General features: G+C 44.8%; 1 protein-coding gene across 3 annotated transcripts in view; it reads left to right on the forward strand.

Annotated features, from left to right (window-relative positions):
• The window catches only part of hivep3b (HIVEP zinc finger 3b), a 38,431-nt gene extending 23,032 nt beyond the window's left edge, over window positions 1-15,399 (forward strand). For all 3 annotated transcript variants that reach the window (XM_087177512.1, XM_023419762.2, XM_087177513.1), the window contains 8 exons: window positions 3,280-5,647; window positions 5,784-6,079; window positions 6,309-8,363; window positions 8,984-9,135; window positions 12,459-12,634; window positions 12,794-12,895; window positions 13,638-14,302; window positions 14,455-15,399. In XM_087177512.1, the coding sequence (XP_087033638.1) occupies window positions 3,625-5,647; window positions 5,784-6,079; window positions 6,309-8,363; window positions 8,984-9,135; window positions 12,459-12,634; window positions 12,794-12,895; window positions 13,638-14,302; window positions 14,455-15,114 (6,129 nt within the window). In that variant the 5' untranslated portion in view covers window positions 3,280-3,624 and the 3' untranslated portion in view covers window positions 15,115-15,399. The remainder of the gene's footprint in view (window positions 1-3,279; window positions 5,648-5,783; window positions 6,080-6,308; window positions 8,364-8,983; window positions 9,136-12,458; window positions 12,635-12,793; window positions 12,896-13,637; window positions 14,303-14,454) is intronic.
• The last annotated feature ends 5,613 nt before the right edge of the window (window positions 15,400-21,012 follow it).

The following is a 21,012-nucleotide window of genomic DNA, read 5'->3' on the forward strand; positions in this document are numbered from 1 at the left end:
GTGGGTGGGGGGGTGTCTTTGTGGTTTTGATCTGACACCTCCCATCAAAAACAACATAACACCATATAACAGCTGCATCAGTGGCTTCCTGCTCACACCTATGTCTAAAAATAGAGCAGGGTGAAGAACGCCCTCTTCGATAAGGCTAGATTCATTTACATAACCTGTGTGTATCACCCAAGGTCTTATAATGTTCACTTGTAAGCAACTGATTCCTGGAGGTGTGTATTTAAGCCCATCGTGCATTGAAGCGCTTTATGTGATATGCACCACTGATAACAAGTCATCCCTCGTGGAATGCGGATGATGAGAAAGGAAAACCCCTCGTCAAACAGCAGGAGGATCGGCTGAGTGGAACCAGGGTGGGTCACCTCAGGGCACTGCAGCTGATTGGCTGGTCAGGGCTGTCAGAGTGGATTTGGCTGCTGTGTGTTGGTGGATATTGCTCTGGGGAGAGTAGTACTGTACACTGTATGTGTGCTGTAGGGTGTGCGTGTGTGTGTTTTGGCTTAATGTAGGCTAGACTCTGGCATTCCTTTCCCTCATCTTCCTGGCAAGGCCCTGACTGTGTGTTTCCCCGCTCAGAGCTGGCAGTCTAGACTGCCATGAATAATGTAAGCAGTGCTCTCCCTCAACCTTAAAACCTTCTAATCGCCCTGTTTAAGGGCTGCATCAGCAGCTATGCCAGAGATCATTAAACTTACACTCTGATAACCAACTACATGAACAAAGACATTTATTACAGAGGGGCTGAGGAGGACAATTTGTCTTGCTCTTTGTGCTTTCCTTCCTGCTCAGTCCTTCTGTTTTCTATGCACAGCATCATCCTTCTTCAACAGCCAGACCCCACTCGCTTTTTACCCATCTTTACCCACACCTACTCGTCTTTTATCTACAGTTTTTATTGTCATGTCGCTTTTCTCTCTAAAATTCAAGTGTGTGAGGAACAACACTCTTCAGACAGGATCTGAAGTTTCTCTTCTGTAAACTCCATTCCCTCCTGATCTAACTTTTCCACACGTAACTCTGCAGAGTAATGTGTGTCTCTCTGGCTCAACAGCTCACGACAGAGAAGTCTTTAGCTGCCACCACATACAAAAGTCTTCCTGTACAGCTGAGAAGGTGGAAGACAGACAGCTGAAAACAGAGAAGTGAATTTTAATGGTGTTGATTCAGTTTGTTATGCTGCCTAATTGCTGAGTGGTGATGGTATAAGTCTGCTGTAATCAAAGCGCTGGTCTGCTCGGGGGAAACACACACTAAACAGATGATCGGCCCCGAACAGATGTGGAGGAATGTGGAGATGGAGCCGGGAATATGTCAAGTTGTTTCCGAGAGGAAGAGTGATTCTCTTTCCTTTTTTTCCCACTGTAAACTGGCTCTAATGAAGGCTGACTGTGCAGAGTTTTTTCTTAGACATATGGAGAGAGCAAGTGTGGCTCATTAAAAAAAAAAAAAAAAAACTGTCACTGCTGCCTTGCCACCATTGGCACCTTGAGCTGCAGTCTTCTGCTGGGCCTGTTTATTCAGCCATTGGATCACTGCTTCAGTCTTTTCTCTCTACCCCACCTCGGCTAACTTCATCCTGCACTCTCTCTTACTCCTACTTCAAATGTAGATAAATAATATTATAGCCCATCTATGCATTTTCTCTCTCTGCAGCAGGGCATAGTATTAGAAGCCCCCCCCCCCTCCTCTTGTTGTCTTCTCTCCTGGTATGTTCCTAGAGCTGTCAGAGGTGGTGCACGCTGTCTACACCATCACAGCTGTGAGGTGAACATACAAGGTGTCCTCCTTCAGTGAGCGCTGATATCCAGAGTCTGACAGAGTCGGGGGGTTGCGAGCAGACGATGATTGATACTGTGGATGAGCCTGTGCTGGGACTGTCAGCGGTTGGGCATGGCTGCTCAGTGAAAATGTTATGATTGGCCCCATCCATTCCCAGAATATGTTTTGATTGGCTGCGGTACAAGAATCCCGTGTCTCGAGTTGAGAGAGAGTGCAGGATTTGTAGTAAGTGGGAAATATTACAGAACATACATCTTGATAAAAGAAGAGATTTCATTGCATCCTCGTCTCTAAGTCTTCATGATGATCAGCTGGACTCGTAAAAACAGCTTTCTAGCAGTGTGTGAGTGGCCAATATTGCAATAGATTTTGATAAAGGGTTTCACAGTACCCTTTCACAACAGGCAAGCAACCACTTTCGTCTTGGCCCCCTCATAAACACTGCACCCTGGTGGCTGTATAACAGCAGAGTGTGAGGGGTGTAGGCTGAGACCACGTTGCTGTCAAGTCCTCTTATCCACTAAAAAACAGCTCCCCTCCATCTACCCCCTTTAGCTTTAGTGCCAGATCAGATAAGCATAGGCTATATTCCCAGCATTTGTTATGACTACTTGCCCTGACACTGTGGTCTCCTCTGTTGGTGCCTGTGCTGTGGATGTTGCCCGGCTGGCCCTGAGCTGCTCTGACTCCTGCAGAGTTGGCCAGTCATGGGTCAGAATCGAGTCACATATGTCTGTTTTGAGTGGAAGTCTTGATTTGAAATGGAGCTTTTAATTTTATCTCAATTTTATGGAGATCCACACGTGTTTATACAGTATGTGGGCACACACTAGATGATCACAATGACTTTTCAAAGTGTTACAATAACAAGATTATCTGTACCTAACATTTCATAATAGATTTGTAATGAGTTGAAGACAGGACAGATGAGAGCACTAACATGTTGCTGATGCAGTTACCTTGCTAATGTTCTCATGACAACAATGACGTCATTCAACACTACACCAAGAAATGTAACCCTGTTTATCATAGTAAGATATGTGGGATCAGTTTTTGAAGAGAGTTTGATAAATGGACACTAATGATTTTTGCTTTCTACTTTACCAATGTAATTCTTTCCCAGACTGTATGGGAAAGGCCCGTTTTCAAAAAACCCTGGATCTCAAGAAGTCTATGTCATCTTCACAAGGTCCTGTGTGTTTTCTGTTTCTGAGTATGCAGTAATGAGCCCTGAGGTTGGCTGAAGTCAGCAGAGCAGGACCTTTCTTTATTATATATCTTTTTTTTGTTTCTTTTATCAAGAAAAAACTTTGTATTTCTGTTTCTATTAGTGCAGAGTGATGAGGAAAAAATGAGAACTTGGGGATATTTTACAGCCCTTTGCCATAGCTCTTTGTGACAAAACCTTTTTTAGAGAATCTAAAACATGTAGTAATATGTTTCCACTTTAATGACTCAGTGCTTCCTTGTTTTTTCTCTGTGTTCCTTTAGACCCATTCAGATGCTGAACGGCTAACACTCTTGACAACCAACAAAGGAGATGGAGAGAAGACCTTGGGAGGGCTGTTAGAATGGCTGAGGCTGGACAGAAGCAGAGCTGCTTTGTACAGAGAAATGATCCATGTTTACCTGCATCCATGCAGCTCCAGGGCACCTTTTAATGATGCCTCACTTGGTCCTCTTGAATAACTTTTGGCCCACACTGCGAAAGGCCCTCCGTTTTGATTTACAATTCAGTCTGTTCCCCTGACTCTGACCTCTCTGCTGTCATGCGGTTAGCCCCATGAGGCTCCGAGAGCCCTTCCTTGCGTGTCTGTGAGGCCTCCTCCCCACTCTATGGAGGCTGAGCCCAGCCATCCGGCTGATGAGGAGCGCTCTGGAAGGCAAGAGCAGCAGCATGTGACAGCTGAATCCTCACTAGGATCTTGTCCACCTCAGCAGCCCCAGCAGCCTCCTAATCCTCGTCCTGTGCACAGAGCCTTGGGCCGCCTGCAAAATCGCCAGCCCAAACGCACTGACCTTCTGCTTCGGTTACAGCAGCAGCAAGCAGTAGCATGGCAGCAATCAGACAACCCAGGTCCCTCAGGAGGCAGCTTCTTCTCTTCAGCTTCCTCGTCAACTTCATCCCTCCGCTCTACTTCCTCCACCCGGGGTGAGCATGGTCATGGGGTCCCATCTCAGTCCAGCCAAGAGGGCCAAGAAGGGGTCAGCTCACCCAGAAAAGGGGAGAAAAAACCCCAAAAACCAGGGAAATATGTGTGCACTTATTGTGGCCGTCCATGTGCCAAGCCAAGCGTTCTTCAGAAACACATTCGCTCTCATACCGGAGAAAGACCCTACCCTTGTGCCCCTTGTGGCTTTTCTTTCAAGACCAAGAGCAACCTGTACAAGCACCGCAAGTCCCATGCCCATCGCATTAAAGCGGGCCTGGCGTCCAGTCGTGATGAGCCCAGTTTGAGTGGACCAGAGGGCAGTGGCGTTGGAGAAGACCCTGAAGAACACACAGAGGGAGAAAGCACTGAGTCTGAGGAGGAGACGGGCCGACACAGAAAGTCCTCCTCCAAGGAGATGTTGGGCCATCCGAGGAAAGGTGGTAAGGAAGCACTGGGAGGCCCAGAAGAGACCCAGAGGCCTGAAGACTCCCAGGCTGTCAAGCAAAGACTGGCACTGAGGCTTAGTGAAAGGAAACGTGGACCCATGGCTTCTCCAGATGACCCTCCGTCCTCCCTCTCCACCTCATCGTCTTCTCTAGGCCCGGGCAGTAAAGGCAGCACAGAGTCTGGCTACTTTTCCGGATCAGGCAGCACTGACCTGTCCCAAGTTAGCCCTCCCAGTGCCAGTGCCAAAACCTACGCAGAAATTATTCTAGGGAAATATGGAAGACTGGGAGGGCAGCAGCGCAGTCCTCATCAGCAGCAGCCTCATTCTTCACTTTCCTCATCCTCAGGAACGGAGGAAAAGAGCATTCCTTTCGCTGTGCCCAAAACCCAAGTAATAGAACACATCACGAAGCTCATCACTATCAATGAAGCAGTAGTAGACACCAGTGAGATTGACAGTGTAAAGCCCCGTCGCTCCTCTCTGTCCAGGAAGAGCAGCATGGAGTCACCTAAATTTAGCGCCCCTAAAGATACCTACACCTTCGATCCCAAAGGAGAAGCCCCTGGACCCAGTGGTTTGCGGCACCTCCACAATCCTGAGGCAGATCCAGCAGGTACCCAGGAGCTGTCATCAGTGCCTCTGCTCAGAAGCCACTCAATGCCATCATCTACCAGCCAAGGAGAGCCCTCCACCTCTGGCACCATGTCTCCCAGAGGTTACCGTCTCTGCCAGTCATTCGATGAACAGCAAGCAGTGGTAGCAGAGATGAGGGTTGGCCATGCCCAGCGTATGCTGAGGCGCCAACCTGCCATAGAAGTCCCGCTGGGAGCTGAGGTAATGCTGGAGGAGTCCGGTCCCACCTCCTCCTCCTCCTCCTCCTCAGTCAGAGTCACTGAACTAGCCAGGCAGCTGCAGCAACAGCAGCAGCAGCAGCAAAAGACTTCCAGCCTGTTTGAATGTGAAGCATGTAGGGCTCGCTTCCAACATAGTGAAGGCTACGAGGCCCACAAGGGCATCTGCCCAGGACAGCAAAAACTGGAACAAGAGAGTGGGGATGTGAGAAAAACATGCAGGGAGGATCGCCCACAGATGATGATGCACTACAAGTTCCGGGCCCTGGCCATGGCTGTTAGGAAGAGGAGGAAAGAGGAGAGCCTGGAGGAGGACCCTCCCAGCCCAGGGTCTGTAGCCATATCAGGCAGCTCTGCAGGACTCATTCCAGTGCCAAGCAGACCGGAGCACAGCCAGGCCCTCTCAGGTTTGTTTATGTATCCCTGCAATAGCAGATAAAATTATTACCCTATCCTGTGTGAGCAGGTCATGTCATCATTCAAAAGCAGCACACCACTAAAATATAATGATAGATTTGTTGTGTTTGTGCTGTACGTTTCTAGGTGTTTCTTCACAGACTGAGCCAAAACAACAACAGCAGCAGCAGCAGGACAGGAAGGGCGTGTCCGTCATCCAACACACAAGCTCTTTTGAGAAGCAGGAGAGTATATCCATGGAAAGTCAAGAACCAGACCTCAGAGAGAGTCAGCAAACACAACAACCCGAGCCAAAACCATCACCCTCTACATCTCGCCTCATCCGCCAGCCAAACATCCAAGTGCCAGAGATCCTCGTTACTGTGGAGCCTGATGCTGACATGCCATCTGTGTCACCGCCGGTGACAGCATCCTCTTCCAAGGTACATGCTTATTTTTAGTATTCCGTAGTATTTGGGTGTGTATTTTCGCACGTTTTTGTACAATTGACTGCCTTGCTTGAATGCCGTTCAACATCCATTGATTTTTTTTTTTTTTTTTTTTTTCAATATCCTAAGAAACAGTTGAGAAGTCAATGTCCTTTTATATTAGACAGGAAGTTATTTATACATTTATACAGAATTTAATGAGTAAACTATTTATCTATCCTAGGAGGCAGAGAGAGTGGAGGAGTTCCAGTGGCCTCAGCGTAGCCAAACTCTGGCCCAGCTCCCTGCAGAGAAGCTGCCACCAAAGAAGAAGAGACTCCGCCTGGCAGAAGCAGCCCAGTCCTCTGGGGAGTCTAGCTTTGAGTCTGTGTCTTTGTCTCGCAGCCCCAGTCAAGAGAGCAACATCTCACACACTTCAAGCCTTTCCGCTTCTTTTGAGGACCCAGCAAGATCAGAGCCTGCCATCTGGGCCATCAGTAGCCAAAGCTCCCAGATGCTGATGGTGCCAACCGTTTCACACCAACACCACCAAAGCCACAAGGAGATGAGGCGCTCAGCCTCAGAGCAGGCCCCAGCCAGCCCCCAGCAAACAGAGCAGATCTCAGAGACCAGAAGTAAATCCTTTGACTATGGGTCCCTGTCGCCTCAGCAGTCTACATCCTCCTGGAAAGAAAGGAGAAAGTGTCTCCTTGTGAAGCATGCCACCTTAGGGGAACCTGAGCAGGAGGAGGGGGCCAGCATGAGTCAGTTGTCCAGAGCAGAGAGTCCAAAGCCGGGTCCTTCCCGTGCCATCCTTCCTCCTCTTTATTCAACCGAGGCAAGCCCCCGGTTCAGCCTGGAAGCCACAGGGAAAGCCTTGCAGCTGTTACAGCCGCAAATCTTCCCTCCCCGTCAGGATGTGCTCCCTTTGCAGCCCAGAGGCCAGCAAGCATTCACCCCGGGATCCCTATCCCAGCTACTCCCTGTCACCACAGCCATCACTGAAGTACTGTCCACCCAGATCATCCACAGAGCCTTCTTACATTCACAGTCAGGGCCTCCACATATACAAATACACCCAGCGCAGATCCACATGGCAGAACAGTTGGGATTACCACTCCATCAGCTTCCAGCTTTAGTTCCTCTCCAGTTCTCTTCCAGGACTAGAGCTGGTCAGGCTCTATACTTACCTGTTCCTTCAAGACTTACCACACATCTTCCTTCCCCTCCCACTACAGAGAGCAGACCCTCCATATCTTCTGAACTTACCCACCAATCCCTTGTAAGAATCTCCTACCACCACCCACAGCCGGTCATTGCCACATGCCTGGCACAACTTACACCAGTAGTGTCCCTTGTGGTGCCAGTGCGCCTACAGACCCATATACCTACCTATGCCAGTGCCATGTATACCACCCTGTCCCAGATCCTGGCCTCCACCCGCTCACAGGAACCCATTTCATGCACAGCTATGGTCATCATGGGCCAGGTGGAGCGGGAAAAGCTGCAAAGGTCCTACCTGAAGGTCCCTTCTCCAGACATCATTCTTCCCCTGTCCCTGCCTGCCGAGCTGGCCTCAGGTTCTGGAGAGGGATACGGTCCACTGGGGGCTGGAGGAAGTAAACGGATGCTTTCTCCTGCGGCCAGTCTGGAACTCAGCACAGAGGCTCAGCGTCAACAGAAAAGGGTAAAAGAGGAAGAGGAGGGGGAGCAGCATAAGGCAGGAGAGGAGGAGGAGGAGGAGGAGGAGGAGGAGGATGTAGAAGAGAAGGTAAGAGAGGAGGAACAAAGTAAAGACACTGGGAGAAAACTGGAAGAGGGAGAGAAGAAACAGCCAGAGAGGGCAGAGGGGACAACTGTGAAAGAGGAGGGGGAGCAGGAGCAAGTACCAAGGAAACATAACAGGGAAGAAAAGGAGAAGGAGGGGGAGGAGGAGAAGGAGTCGACTGAGAAGACAAGTCAAAAAAAGGAAGAGGTGCCAGCTGTGGAGGAAGGGGTTGAGAGACCAAGCACCCCTTCATACCCCAGCCTCCACACCTCCACCTCAGTCAACTGGTGCTACCTGAACTATGTCAAACCTAACCCATCTGCCCAGAGGGACCCCCGCACCTCAGTTTATTCTACCTGGAGCGTCAGCGCTCACAACCCCAACTTGCCGGGGCTCAGCACTAAGGTGGTTCTGTCTCTACTGTGCTCCAAACAAAAGCACAGCACAGAGACATACACCATGGCCACGGCCCCAACCCTGGCCAAAGGCAAACTGTCCCTTGCAACTAGCAGGACCCCACGTGTGTCAGAGGTAAACATAACCACAGTACACCCTCACTGAATTTATTACTTAATCTAGACCACTCTTTTAAAGAGACACTAAATGTTGCTCGAATGTTATTCTGTTATCCTTTTTAACTATGTGGATTTTACTCATAACCACATTAATATGCTTAAAGGGGAACTCCACCTATTTTACACTGTTTGCAGGTCTTAGGGATTACTACTGGATATGTGGAAAAGGTTCCAGAGGGAGCTGTGCAAAATATGATAAACTGCCTCAAGTGGCAGACATCTTGAGGGGACATCACTTGAGGCAGCAATGGTTGGGGCTTAAAACTACAAATTTGAAAATGAACAAAAATCTGATCTGGGCGTGTGGAGTTAGAAAGAAGAGCTTACCAGACCGCCGTAGCCTGCTCCTCATCTCTGCTTGAGGCTACAGGCTCCAGGCTACCGGCTTAATAAACCCAAATCTCTGACCAAACTGTCAGAGGCAGAGTTGCATTGTGGGTAACAATAATGACAATATCTCTGGCTCTGCTGCATCGATTTTGAATCTTTTTTTTTTGATGGAGAACTCTTTAACAGGAAGACGGTTAAGATTTTATTTTAAGTTGTTTTGAATTTTTATGTGTGTCTTGAGTGTAGGTACATGCCACCCCACCCAGCACCGTCACTGAAGTAAAGGAACAGCAGCAGCAGCAGCCTGAGAAGGAGGACAACAAAGAGATGAGAGAAGAGGAAGGACCCTCCACCTCCAAACAGGGCGAGCCTTCTCGTGTTCGCATCTTTGAAGGCGGGTAAGAACCAGCAGAGTGATGCCGAGAAAACGCGCCTCTTGTAATTCAAAATTCAATAGTTGGGAATGTGCCTCATTACACAAGTAATCTGTCTTTCTGTCACAAACCAATGCCTGATGACATCAAAAACAGAAACTATGGAGAGCTTACAAGAGAGCTGCACAGAGAATTACAGTAACAGATGGGAGGCAGTGGTGCCTGCAGGGACTTCATTTGTACCTGCAGCCAAGCTTTTTCCTCTTAGTGCTGGCATGGATGTCTGTGTTTTAGAAGTGCTAATTTGCAGAGAGAAAGAGAGAGAGAGTGTGTGTGTGTGTGTGTGTGTGTGTGTGTGTGTGTGTGTGTGTGTGTGTGTGTGTGTGTGAAAGAGAGAGGGGGGGGAAGGTTGTCTCAACTTTCACTTTGTGAGACTCTCATTAATACCTGTTTTTACAGTTACATGAGTTACTGAGAAGTCAAAGAGGTACAGTTTGAAGCAATGTGCGAATAAACAGAACCATAGTCATGACTGTCATGTCATTTGTGTGTTGTCTTCAAACCTCCACACGTTTGTACACGTCACTGTGTACACATATTTGTGCTTTCCATGAATGTGTGACTGATCTTTTCTCCAGAGCAGCTTGTCTTCTTCTTCTCTCCCAGGTTTACTGGGTTTAGAGCTGGAAGATTCCCCCAGCAGCGCACTCTGTGTAGAACTGTTTATACTGAAGAAATCGCAGAAACAGGGGAAAAAAAATATGGAAATGGTACAGAAGTAATTAATGTGAATTATAATGGAAGAACACCTTTTGAGGGACATGGAAAATGTTTTATAAAGTTATAAGTGAGGTGGTAATACAGATTTTTAGGGTAATGTTTTGCTGGTGTGTGTGTGTGTGTGTGTGTGTGTGTGTGTGTGTGTGTGTGTGTGTCTGTAGTTGCGCCTGTGCGTCAACACTTGCACATTAAGGCCTGCGTTTTGTGTTTATGTGCGCACAGATTGAGTTGAATGAGTTGTCTGCTTAACAGTAGATAAGGCACTAATTACCAGTCTTTATCATTTGCAGACACACATTGCACACATTCAGGAAGTACATTTTTCATCACAGCCTACAGCTTTCTCCCCTCTACCCCTCGTCTGTCTCCATCATACCACCCTTCTCCTTCTATTGGCTTTGCCTGTTTTCCTCTGGTAGCTCTTCCAGTTTTACTTACCCATGTGTTATTTTCTCTTCATTCCCTCTCAGCCTCCCCTGCCTACCTGTGCCCCTTGATGTCCTGCTGTATTTTCTCCATGCATGCAAATAAGCACAGCTACTCACCTGACAACACAGCTGAATGTTTTGTACCCTGACTCTGATAGGACTCATTATCCCTACCTCCCTTTTGTCAACACTTTGAAACTGTGACTGTGTGCCACTCATTTTATACTGGAGAACAAGCGACACTTTTTAAAAAAAAATGTATTTATTTTTTTATGGATATGCACCATGTAGCTCTGTTTTTGTTCCAAATGACTTGCACGATTTCATCCCGATCCAATTTCCTTTACGAAAGAAGGGTGCAGGGGTCTCTAGAGTTTATTACTATCACACAGCTAAAGAAACAGATATGGGATCAAGGCAGCTTTTTTCTCAATAACACGCATCTCAGCAATTAAGGAAGCATAGCTGTTCCTTCTTGGCGGCAGCAAAAGTCTGTGGAACGTGAGCTTTAATCCCTGTTTGTGAGCTGAACTGTCTCCTGCTATATTCTGTTAAAACATGCAGATTGATTTCCATGGTGGAAGTGGTCAGCACTGCCGATTCGTCATAACACTTGGACCACACTTGTGAAATGGGCATTGAGTGTACAGCATGTGTCAAAAAGATGAAAATTCCTCTCTGTCCAAATTGTGACGTATGTTTCAGTACTGGCGATGTTGTCTTTTACTGTTATTCAGTTGTTTTTTCTTTGAAATTCAATGGCCTTATGAATCCATCTCAGCGTGCTTGGAAGTGGTATTCTCTCCACCAATCTGCCGCGCCGGCCGTAAAGCTACAGTACAAGCAGGGACAGATTGACAGTTGAGTTTACCCAGAGACGCGCTGCTGATTTAATGCTCCATGTGTGAAGTGCAACTCCTGCCTTGTTTTTCCTGAGATGTGGATGGGTATTTTTAGCTGTAGCAAGAAATACATGCCAGTAAACAGTAGCTGGCCCCCTGAATGAATACAACATAATGCCACTGTTGAGACTGTTTTACAGTTGTATAGCAGTTTGTTATTATTTGCTGTTGCTGGTTCTGTTACACAACAGGGAGCATTCACAGCATATGTGGTGCATATCCTGTAATTAAACACAGTCAGCACACATTGGATATTTACTATTCAGAATGGATTGTACATTTCTTCATGAGTATTGAGAGCAGATTGAGTTTTTCATAGAGGACAATTCATTCGAATATAAAACGTCTGTGGTCCACTGTGTCCACAAATAACCTTTTGGTAAACATCAAGATTGAGTATAAACAATGTTTTTATAGACTAGAACTAAATGTGTTGCTTGATTTTTATATATAGTGTCTATTTTAGGTTGTTGGCCATAGCCAGGCTTCCCTTCCCCCTCTTTAGCTGCTGCTGTTGTTGGCAGGGCTACCAGATCACAGCAGAATAGCTGGTATTCTCTGTGTGCCCAGGGTGTAGTGGAGGGAACAGCCCAGGAACTCAGTGCTGCTGGGGTTTTGGTGGGGCTTCCCCAACCCGCCTCCATAAAGAGAGCCTTGTTTCCCAGCTTCTCTCTCTCTCGCTCTGTCTCTCTCTTGTGTGTGTGTGTGTGTGTGTGTGTGTGTCCTGGGTGCGTGTGTATGCATATATTTGTGCTGCACACAGACCCACATCCTCATTCAACCTTTTCAGTTAAAGCTGCACTAATCAATTTTTTTTTACAATAGGGCAAATGACTGTGTTATGTGTAAGCGGCAGCGTTGCATTTCCCCTCAGCTCCTCAGAGTGTTTAACGTCTCGTGGTGCATTGTTTTGGTTTTTCACGTCACAAATTCCACTGTCATCAACCTCATTTCCTCCAGCTACATACAGTTGTTTTCAGGGAAAAACCTCTGCAAAACCACCGTATGTTACCCACTAAACAGCAGACAGTAACCGTTCACATCTAGCTGTGGAGCATTCAGCAGCTAAAGAAGCTGATATTTTTGGTTGTGCAGACCGAGAAGCTTAGCTTTTCTGCATTCAGCTGCGAAATTCTACCATGCAGTAAAATCAGTGGTCTATATGGAAGTAACCCTAATTTGTGATTTTGCGGCACCCAAACCTCTTATCTTTCTGTATCTTTCTGCTCTCTCTTAGGTACAAGTCCAATGAAGAGTATGTTTATGTGCGAGGCCGCGGCAGGGGAAAGTACATATGTGGAGAATGTGGCATCCGCTGTAAGAAGCCCAGCATGCTAAAAAAGCACATTCGAACACACACTGATGTCCGTCCGTACATTTGCAAACACTGCAACTTTGCCTTCAAAACCAAAGGTAAGGGAATGATTTACAAGTTACTTAAAACATGAATTTTGTTGTCATCTATGTTATACCCAGTGATCACATTTTACCCCTGTTGGTAAATTATCTTCATTTTCCTTGCCCTGTGTAAGTCAAGAGCAATTGTAATGTGCTTTTCTTGTTCCTTCCCAGGAAACCTTACTAAACACATGAAGTCAAAGGCTCATGGGAAAAAATGCCAGGCAATGGGAGTATCTGAGTCATCACTGGACGAGCCAGAGAGCGAGGAAACAGGTACTTACGAAGGGGATGGGGAGGAAATCTTACATATTTCCCCACCACTGCAGAGAAATATTGGTACACAGCAGGATGAACTTCTGCCTATGAAAAATTGTAGTTGCTCAGCACTGACAGCTTATGCAACACCATGTTCTATTCTTCTCCCTTTGGCCTTGCATAAGAAAGAGTATACAATTTTTTAAGTTAAATAAATGAAGAATACAGAGCACATAGCTGCAGCAGTTTGGCAAGTTTACCTTGTCCTCAAGATGATGTTGCTGGCATATGACAATACTCATTCCAAACACTTGCCCCCGCCCCCGTCAAAGCCAGCCACCTCACGATCTCCTCCCTAACCTTCCTCTTCTACCCCTCCCCTTGCCGTCTCTTTCTTGCTGACAGACTACACTCATCTCAGCCAAGGACGCGCCATTTAAACCGTCTTTCCATTCACAAGGCTGTGGAGATAGTTTGTGAATAGAGGCATGGTGCTATTCAATTAAATTCCGGTCTTTTCATCCTCAATCTATTTATAACATTGGTTTGATGGGTGGTGGGTGAGGTTTGTCAGAAAGATAAAGTATGCTGTCCTAATCCTTTCTGCTTGTTCCTGAAAATTGTTCCGTCAATGTGTTTTCGACTCTCTTAACGTGAGAATTTTTTTCACTTTGTACATTCAGCACAGGAGTTTCATTATATGGATGTAGACAGATAAAACCTAAAGGATGTGTGTGTTTGTCTGTGTCTGCACAAACAGCAGGCAGTGATGAACGTGTGTGTGGCTCAGAGGACCGGGAGGAACATCAATTTTCCGACGTGGAGGAGTCTGAGGACGATGATGACAATGATGACGATGATGATGAGGAAGAGGAGTCCGCATCCCATGACGACCCGCCATCCTCCTGTTCGTCAGACACCCACATATCAACAGGAGGACATTCCAGCTGCAGTCGGCATTCTCAGCAGGGCACCCCTGACCCCGAGCCCCCTCCAGGCCCCAGTCCCAGCCCATGTCAGGAGCGTTCCCCGAGGGGAATTTGGCCAAGCAGACGAGCCGCCTCTCCAGGCAGCAGGAGAGCACTGTTCTCCCGGCGGGGCTGGAAGGCATCACCAAGAGCCTTCTCCCCCAGTAGTGAGAGCTGCTCTCCCAGCCGCAGCCTCTCCCCTCGTCTGGAGCTGTCCTCGCCCATCCACAGCCTTTCCCCCAGGACTGAGCTGTCCTCACCCAGTCGACATGTCTCACCCTCCCCTGAAAGAGGACCATCTCCTATCAGACCCCTTTCTCCCCTTCATCCCATTTCGCCCAGCTGCTACCGGTCATCACAAGCCCGGACCCCCCCCTTGCCACTCGGGTTACAGCATAGAACCGCTGGATACCTGCCTTGGGAGAGTCCCAGTACAAAGGGTAGTCATGTCAAACCGGTGAGTCTGTTTTATTATAGGTCTGCATAGATCTGTGAATCAGACAGGAACCACTGCACTTTCCTCCTAGGAGGATCTCAGTGTAAAGTACCTTGTGTACTGTCAGAGCAAGTCCATAAAATGTAATGATGAAGTCTTTGCTCCCCCTACAGGAGAAAAGTGGTACAGCAGGTGAAGGGCCAACATTAACAGAAGCCAGCTTGTTTCCACCTGCTTTTCGTCTTTCTACCTTTGAGGGTTATCCTGGCCACCAAGCAGCAGACAACATCTTCAGCCATCTTCCCATGCACTCCCAACAAGCCAAGGTCCCCTATCTGATGATCCCCATCGGAGGAATCCAAATGGTACAGGCCAGACCCAGGTCCCACCCTACCACCCCATCATCCCCAACATCTCCCCCCATGGAGGGGCCATCACTGGCCAGGTTTGAATCATACTGGGGCGGGACCCCCAGAACTCAAGGGCTTAGGACTCCTGGAGACCACTGGTCAGAGCACCAGGCAGCAGGAACCAGCCAGTCAGGGCGGTGCAGTCTCAGCACAGCACTAACACGTTCCAAACCGGAGTTGGAGACCACAGACTCAAAGCAATATGGCAGCTCACATAGCTCCGCACACACCCACAGGTCTGCTACTGAGACCACCGAGCGCTGCGTCAGAGACAGTCGTTGGAGAGCAGCCCTCAGTCGAGCAGCCCCCGTAGCCTCGCATGTCATTGGACAGCAGCCAGAGGGGGAGGAGCCACCATCTGGTAATGATCTGGTGGAGGAAGGAGCTAAAGGAGACTCAGCCAGAACAGACCAGAGTACTTAACAGTGTCTACACCTTGATGCATCATGCATCCCATTTTGCTTTATTGGTTGCTACACTAGTCTTGTTTTTTATTGCTTTGTTTTTATACAGTTTTCAATACTATTGTTAACTTAAATGTTTGTTCCTTGGCAACATTCAGGTTTGTTATAAAAATGCACTTTTTTCTTTGTGAAAATAATGTTTCTGTAAATCTATATAAATAAATTCTACATATACGTATATATGTATATGTGTCTACATATATATGTATATATATATATATGTGTGTGTGTGTGTGTGTATATATATATATATACAGTATATATACATATATATTCATATACACACATATATATGTCTATATATGTGTATACATATATATATATATATATATATATATATATATATATATATATATATATATATATATATATGTACACACATATATTTATACACACACACACCAATATATAATATCCCATTTACTTGAATGGGAAAGCGATATATCCCTCCTGTATCTCTATTGATACCGGTAATCTTAATGTCTGTTTAAATATATGTAAAAGGAATATGAATAAAGTTGTAAATGACCAAAATCTTTATTGAAACACAATTCCATTTTTGTTTGTCCAGATTTTGTCCAGTATTACTCAAACTATAGTTACTTGTGCCTTTTCTGTCCAGGTTAGCTTTTTGAGATGTACAGTACAGACAGACAAAGGGAAGGCTGTGAAATTTTATACTTGCTTTTTTGTGTTGTTCAGGAGGGTTAATATTTGATGCTTTGATTGTTTCTGTTCTAAAGGCCATTGCTTTAATGCCAGGGTAACAGAGAGTCACATCGTGGAAATATTGAAGGAGCAGCAGAAACGTGTCAGAGGAAATGCACTGATGATCTATTTTTTATTATGAAAGATTTTAGATTAGAATATATCTCTGTACAGGGAAGAGCGCTCCTTATTTATTGTTATTTGATGACAATGATCATTGTTTCAAGGTTTTTTTTTACTTTTTGTTATTGGAAAATTACTTTTTTTGTTACATTTGTGTCTTTTTCATGATGTCTTGTGACTTGAATTGGTGACAAAGATGAGGGATTGAGTTTGGCTGGTACCGGAGGATCAAGTGCCCTGCAGATTTCACACACAGCAAAATTTCTAGTCACTGAAGAAATAAAAAAATGCACCTGACTCCCTTCAGGTTGTGCCTTTCTTTCATTAAACCATAGAACCAGTTTGAATGACAAGCCTATTTAAATACAGTGTGGGAGGTTTAGGACAAATTGTTCCATACATATTTAACCTCTTAGAGCAAACCTGTTTTAAACCTAATTTGCATCAATTTGCATATGTAAATATAATAACAGATTATAACAGAAGGAAACTGTAAGGCTAAATTGCATTTATGAGACCTCATTTAACTTATTACATATTCTAGTTTGTGAAAATGTGCTGGTTTTGCATGTGACAACCCAACCTGAACTGCATCAGCTCATGCATGGTATTTTTTTGTATTTTTTAGTCCTCACCTGTAAAAAAAAATCATATTAAATGACTACCAGTTAGGGTTGTCATGATACTAGAATTTCGAACTCAATACTGATACCCAGGAAAATATACGATACCCGATACTATTTATGATACCACGGGGAGAAAAAATGACAAAAAATTAAAATGCATACATTTAAAAAAAATATATATATATTAGAACAAGACAAACAACATCAATGACAACACTACTTTTAGGTTGTCTGAGGTAGTGCAAAAAACCCCCCAAAAAAACAGTAACCTTACTGTAAGGTGTATATATATATATGACATGCAAATGTGTTCAGCTACAGCCCTTTTTTTTATTTTATTAATGTTAGTTGTTTTATTATTAGCCATAGCTGCTAGCTTAATCACAATTTAGCAGACGTCTAATGTGGCTCTCAGCTAATTGCTAATAGTTAAATGGCTAACGTTAACGTGTGCTGCCGGCCAGGTAAAATAATAATGCAAAATAATTCCAAACAGCACTTTCATTTTCTACTAAAACAGGTTGCGAAGGTCCTTCAGCAGCAGCAATTGCCATGTTAATTTAGTTTTATGTTGGCGACGCCAGCTTGTTGTGTTGTGTTGTGAACGTCAAGTAGCGTTCATTTGTTCAACTGCTAGTGAGGGGAGGGGCTGTGTGTCTGCAGTGGTGTGGTATAAAGTTGTGTGTCAACTGGAGCAGGCGAAGACGGCACTGTTGGTATTGATACTGTTGCAAATGAGTATTTAATCCGATACTCATTTTTAGTATCGATTAGTATGAGTATCGATTTTTGACACCCCTGCTACCCTGCTATACTTTATACAAGAACAATGAAAAAGCTCCATAATACTTCTACATCTTGTCAAAAACTGCTCTGTGAAGCTTCAAGGCCTCTAGGCCTGATAGTTTAGTTTAGTAGGCCTTTATAATTCATTTTTTCACTGGTGCCCATAAACCTCTCTAAAAGGAAAACTGTGAGAAATAACAAAAAAACCAGTGAAGCATTTCGATGCCTAAGAAACCTTTTGGAACCATTCAAAACAGAGCTGATGTCTGTATGTGTCATGAAGCTCAGACTGCCGGCTCTCAGGTCTCAAAGCCTATTGGCCTTGCTTCTGAAGTGTCCAACCCCCTTAGTTTGCTCTGATTGGTCAGGGGAGACGTCAATCTACAAGCTAGAGTCATTCAAAAGAGCTGTGACAAACAGAAACAGGCTTTTTCCGAGGGGAGAACATGTCATTACGTCTTACACTTGGTTACACTCGCCTTCTTCCCCCAACCTCCCTGAAGTGAAATCTGACTGGATCTTTACAGGGAGGCCTCCATTTTCTAGCCAGGAAGCTGAAAAACAATAGCACAGCCGCAGAAGCACTAGACGGAGAAAGAGAGAAGTGAGGGAAGAGCAATGGACACAAATCACTCACGGACTAAAGGAATACAAATAATGGAGGAATGGAGTGAGAATCAGGAGTTCTACACAGTCATATTTGTGTGCTTATGGTTAGTGCAAGATGAGCAGAATGTTTGATTTCTAGAGACTCTAACCGATCGAACGAGGTACAGTCTGTCTACATTGACAAACATTTAAGGGTTTTCTCCATCAGAGAAGGTTCAGAACCTTCTACAGGGCCCGTGTTCGGGCTTGCGGGCCGTATGGGGTTTACTTCTTGGTTTTATCTAACCACACTGAATTGGTGAAGTTGGAATGTGGACAAAGACTGTGTTTACCTCACTTTGGAGGAACTACAGTTGTTGATAGGAGTGTGGCTGAGGTCAGAGGTAGACAGAGTACACAACTTCATTACTTGAGTCAAAGCATAGATACTCCTGGTCAAATATTACTCCAATACAAGTGAAAGTTGTTCAGTCAGATTTTTACTTGAGTTAAAGTACTGGAGTACCTGCTTGTAAAAATACTTAAGTATTGAAAAGTAGATTTTTAATGTCAACTCATTGTTGTATTGTTCTACATTTACAGAACCCAATGACTCTGAAACAACCTATTGAATGAACTGACTAACCTGTACAACCTGTAAAATAAAAAGTTTGTAGGATATGCTTCAAAGCCGATAGAAATTGCCATAAAAGCACAAGTGAATCAACAAAAGGAGCTATTGTTGTTTTTGTATTTCTTTTTTTTAAGGCAGTGATAAACATTTAAAACGAAAGAAATCCATCTTTATTCCTAAAACTTCAAACATGGACTGTGAGGAACACAGTGTATGGTCTATCACATTTTCAAAATGAAAGAAAATTAATTCCGATTACTTCATAGAAATAAAGTGGAGTCAGAAGTTACAATATTTGTCTTTTAAGTGTAGTGGAGTTATAGTTTTCTAAAAAATGATAAATAAATAAAAACTACTCGGGTAATGAACAGATACTCAAAAATATACTATACAATCTCAATTATTATTGCTCTTGTTACTGGTTCCATCTTGGGCTGAGGTTAGAGACAGTAACAGAAAATATTTTATAAGCAGTCCCACTCAGTGTATGTTTCTGTTTGTGGTACTTGTTGTGTGAAGAAGGACTTTTTTACGATATTGTATAACAATTTGTGGTTCTTTGTGGTACCTTATGGTCTGAGCTTGTACTTTGGCAGCAGTTTGTGATATGTTTGGTTGTACAGTGGAGCCCCATGTGCTAATAGAAGGTGATTGGTAGCTGCAGCCCTTTCATACGTGTGTTCTTTTCAAAAACGAGTAGTTGTTGTGAATGTTGAATATCATCTGTAATACTTCTAAAGTGCCATTTACAAAAAGAACTGGATCAGAGATGCATCTACAGGTGGATGACTAAAACAACTTCACCCCAACTTGTCTTTTGATAATGGTGGTGGAGAGCAATAATGAGTATGTAGGTACAAAATCTCCCATGGGTGTTGAGTTGAATTGAGATCTGGTGAGTATTACAAGCATAACATATGATTCAAATCTCATCAAATTATCCTCTGACCCATCACCCCCTGTATGGTATCATCTGCATTCCTCATTCATTTATTTTTTCCCCTTTAATTTGTCACCTGTCTGTAAGTATATAGCTAAACCCTGACTAATCAAAATCACTCTGTACTAAAGGATGTTCATATGGGAGCATCCAGCTGTATGCCTTTAGTACTGCCACTAGATGTCCTCAGTAAGTCACCAAACCACAGTTGGTATTTATCAAAAGTTTTCTCATAGAGTTGAGATGTTAGAAATATGAGATGCTCCTAAAAAGGACTATAGATGTTTAGTTTTGATCTGAGTCAACAGTTCACCTTATCATCTCTGAATCAACATGAACTAAAATGCTGTGCCTATAAATTCCAGACTATATGGGTTAACTCTGGATGTAGTCTGCAACTTAGCTTCCTGAAAACACCCATTTCTATTATATAGACAGACATTTAAGACTCATTCTGATTCCAGAAGATTTACAACTTCCATCTTTGTCATACCTCGCATGTTGATCACTCTGAAGTGTCATTTTCTTGGCAATTTAAAGGCTCAAATAATGCTGGCACAGGCAACTCTTGGTGTGTCACGGAATATAAAACTCTATCAACACATAAAACAATATTCACATAAAGTATATCACTCTCATACCAGCCGTGTGTCTGATTCACTCTCACTGGTCCTTTGCTGAACAGTGTTTACAAGCACAGCAAGACAGGGATTATATAAAGCTTACTCAGGCACAGCGGGCAAGTGTGTTGACAAGAAGCAAAAGGTTGATAGCTGCTGTGACTCGACCTTCCATAGAAAATGTTAAAAAAGGAGGCAGTGAGGCACTTGTATTTTAAGACACCTTCTGTATATCAAAAATACTTTGAAGTGAATGATTCTTCTTCCTCCAAAGCCCAGAACATGCCAACAACAACAGAGCCAGAATGGTTAGTAGGAGATTATATTTTTTTAAGGAGTCAACTGAGGAGGCAACGCTGCTGATTAAAGATAAACACCTGTTTCTTGGACAGAAGTCAGCAAAGACACCAGGATGTGGCTGAATAAAAAGAGACTCTCCGGTTATCCCTCTCTTGCTTTCCGTGAATCTTTTCAGAGATGGGGCCGACAAATGTGATGCGATGCCTGAGGAGAGGGGCACATCTGTGCCCCTGAGGGAACTGAACTTCTAACCTCTGGTGCAAGAATGTTTTGAAAAATCTACGCTATAATGATGGCAGTGTGTGTGTGGCATCTCATCACTGTCTCAAACATTCCACACATCTTTATGTGAGAGGAAAATGTTTCCCCCCCGCCAACCTCCACACCCCCCTCCACATGCACGCACACACACACTCACACACACACACACACACACACCGGAAGTCTGGCAGATGATGTGTTAGACAATGGAAAATCCTGAGAGACTGAACTCCTCTTCTTTGAGCCTGGGAGGAAAAGATCCAGAGACAGA

This window comes from Seriola lalandi, unplaced genomic scaffold (genome assembly GCF_002814215.2).
Source record: "Seriola lalandi dorsalis isolate HSWRI2012SDOR001 ecotype SW California unplaced genomic scaffold, Sedor1 jcf7180002054609, whole genome shotgun sequence".
NCBI classification, from domain to species: domain Eukaryota; kingdom Metazoa; phylum Chordata; class Actinopteri; order Carangiformes; family Carangidae; genus Seriola; species Seriola lalandi.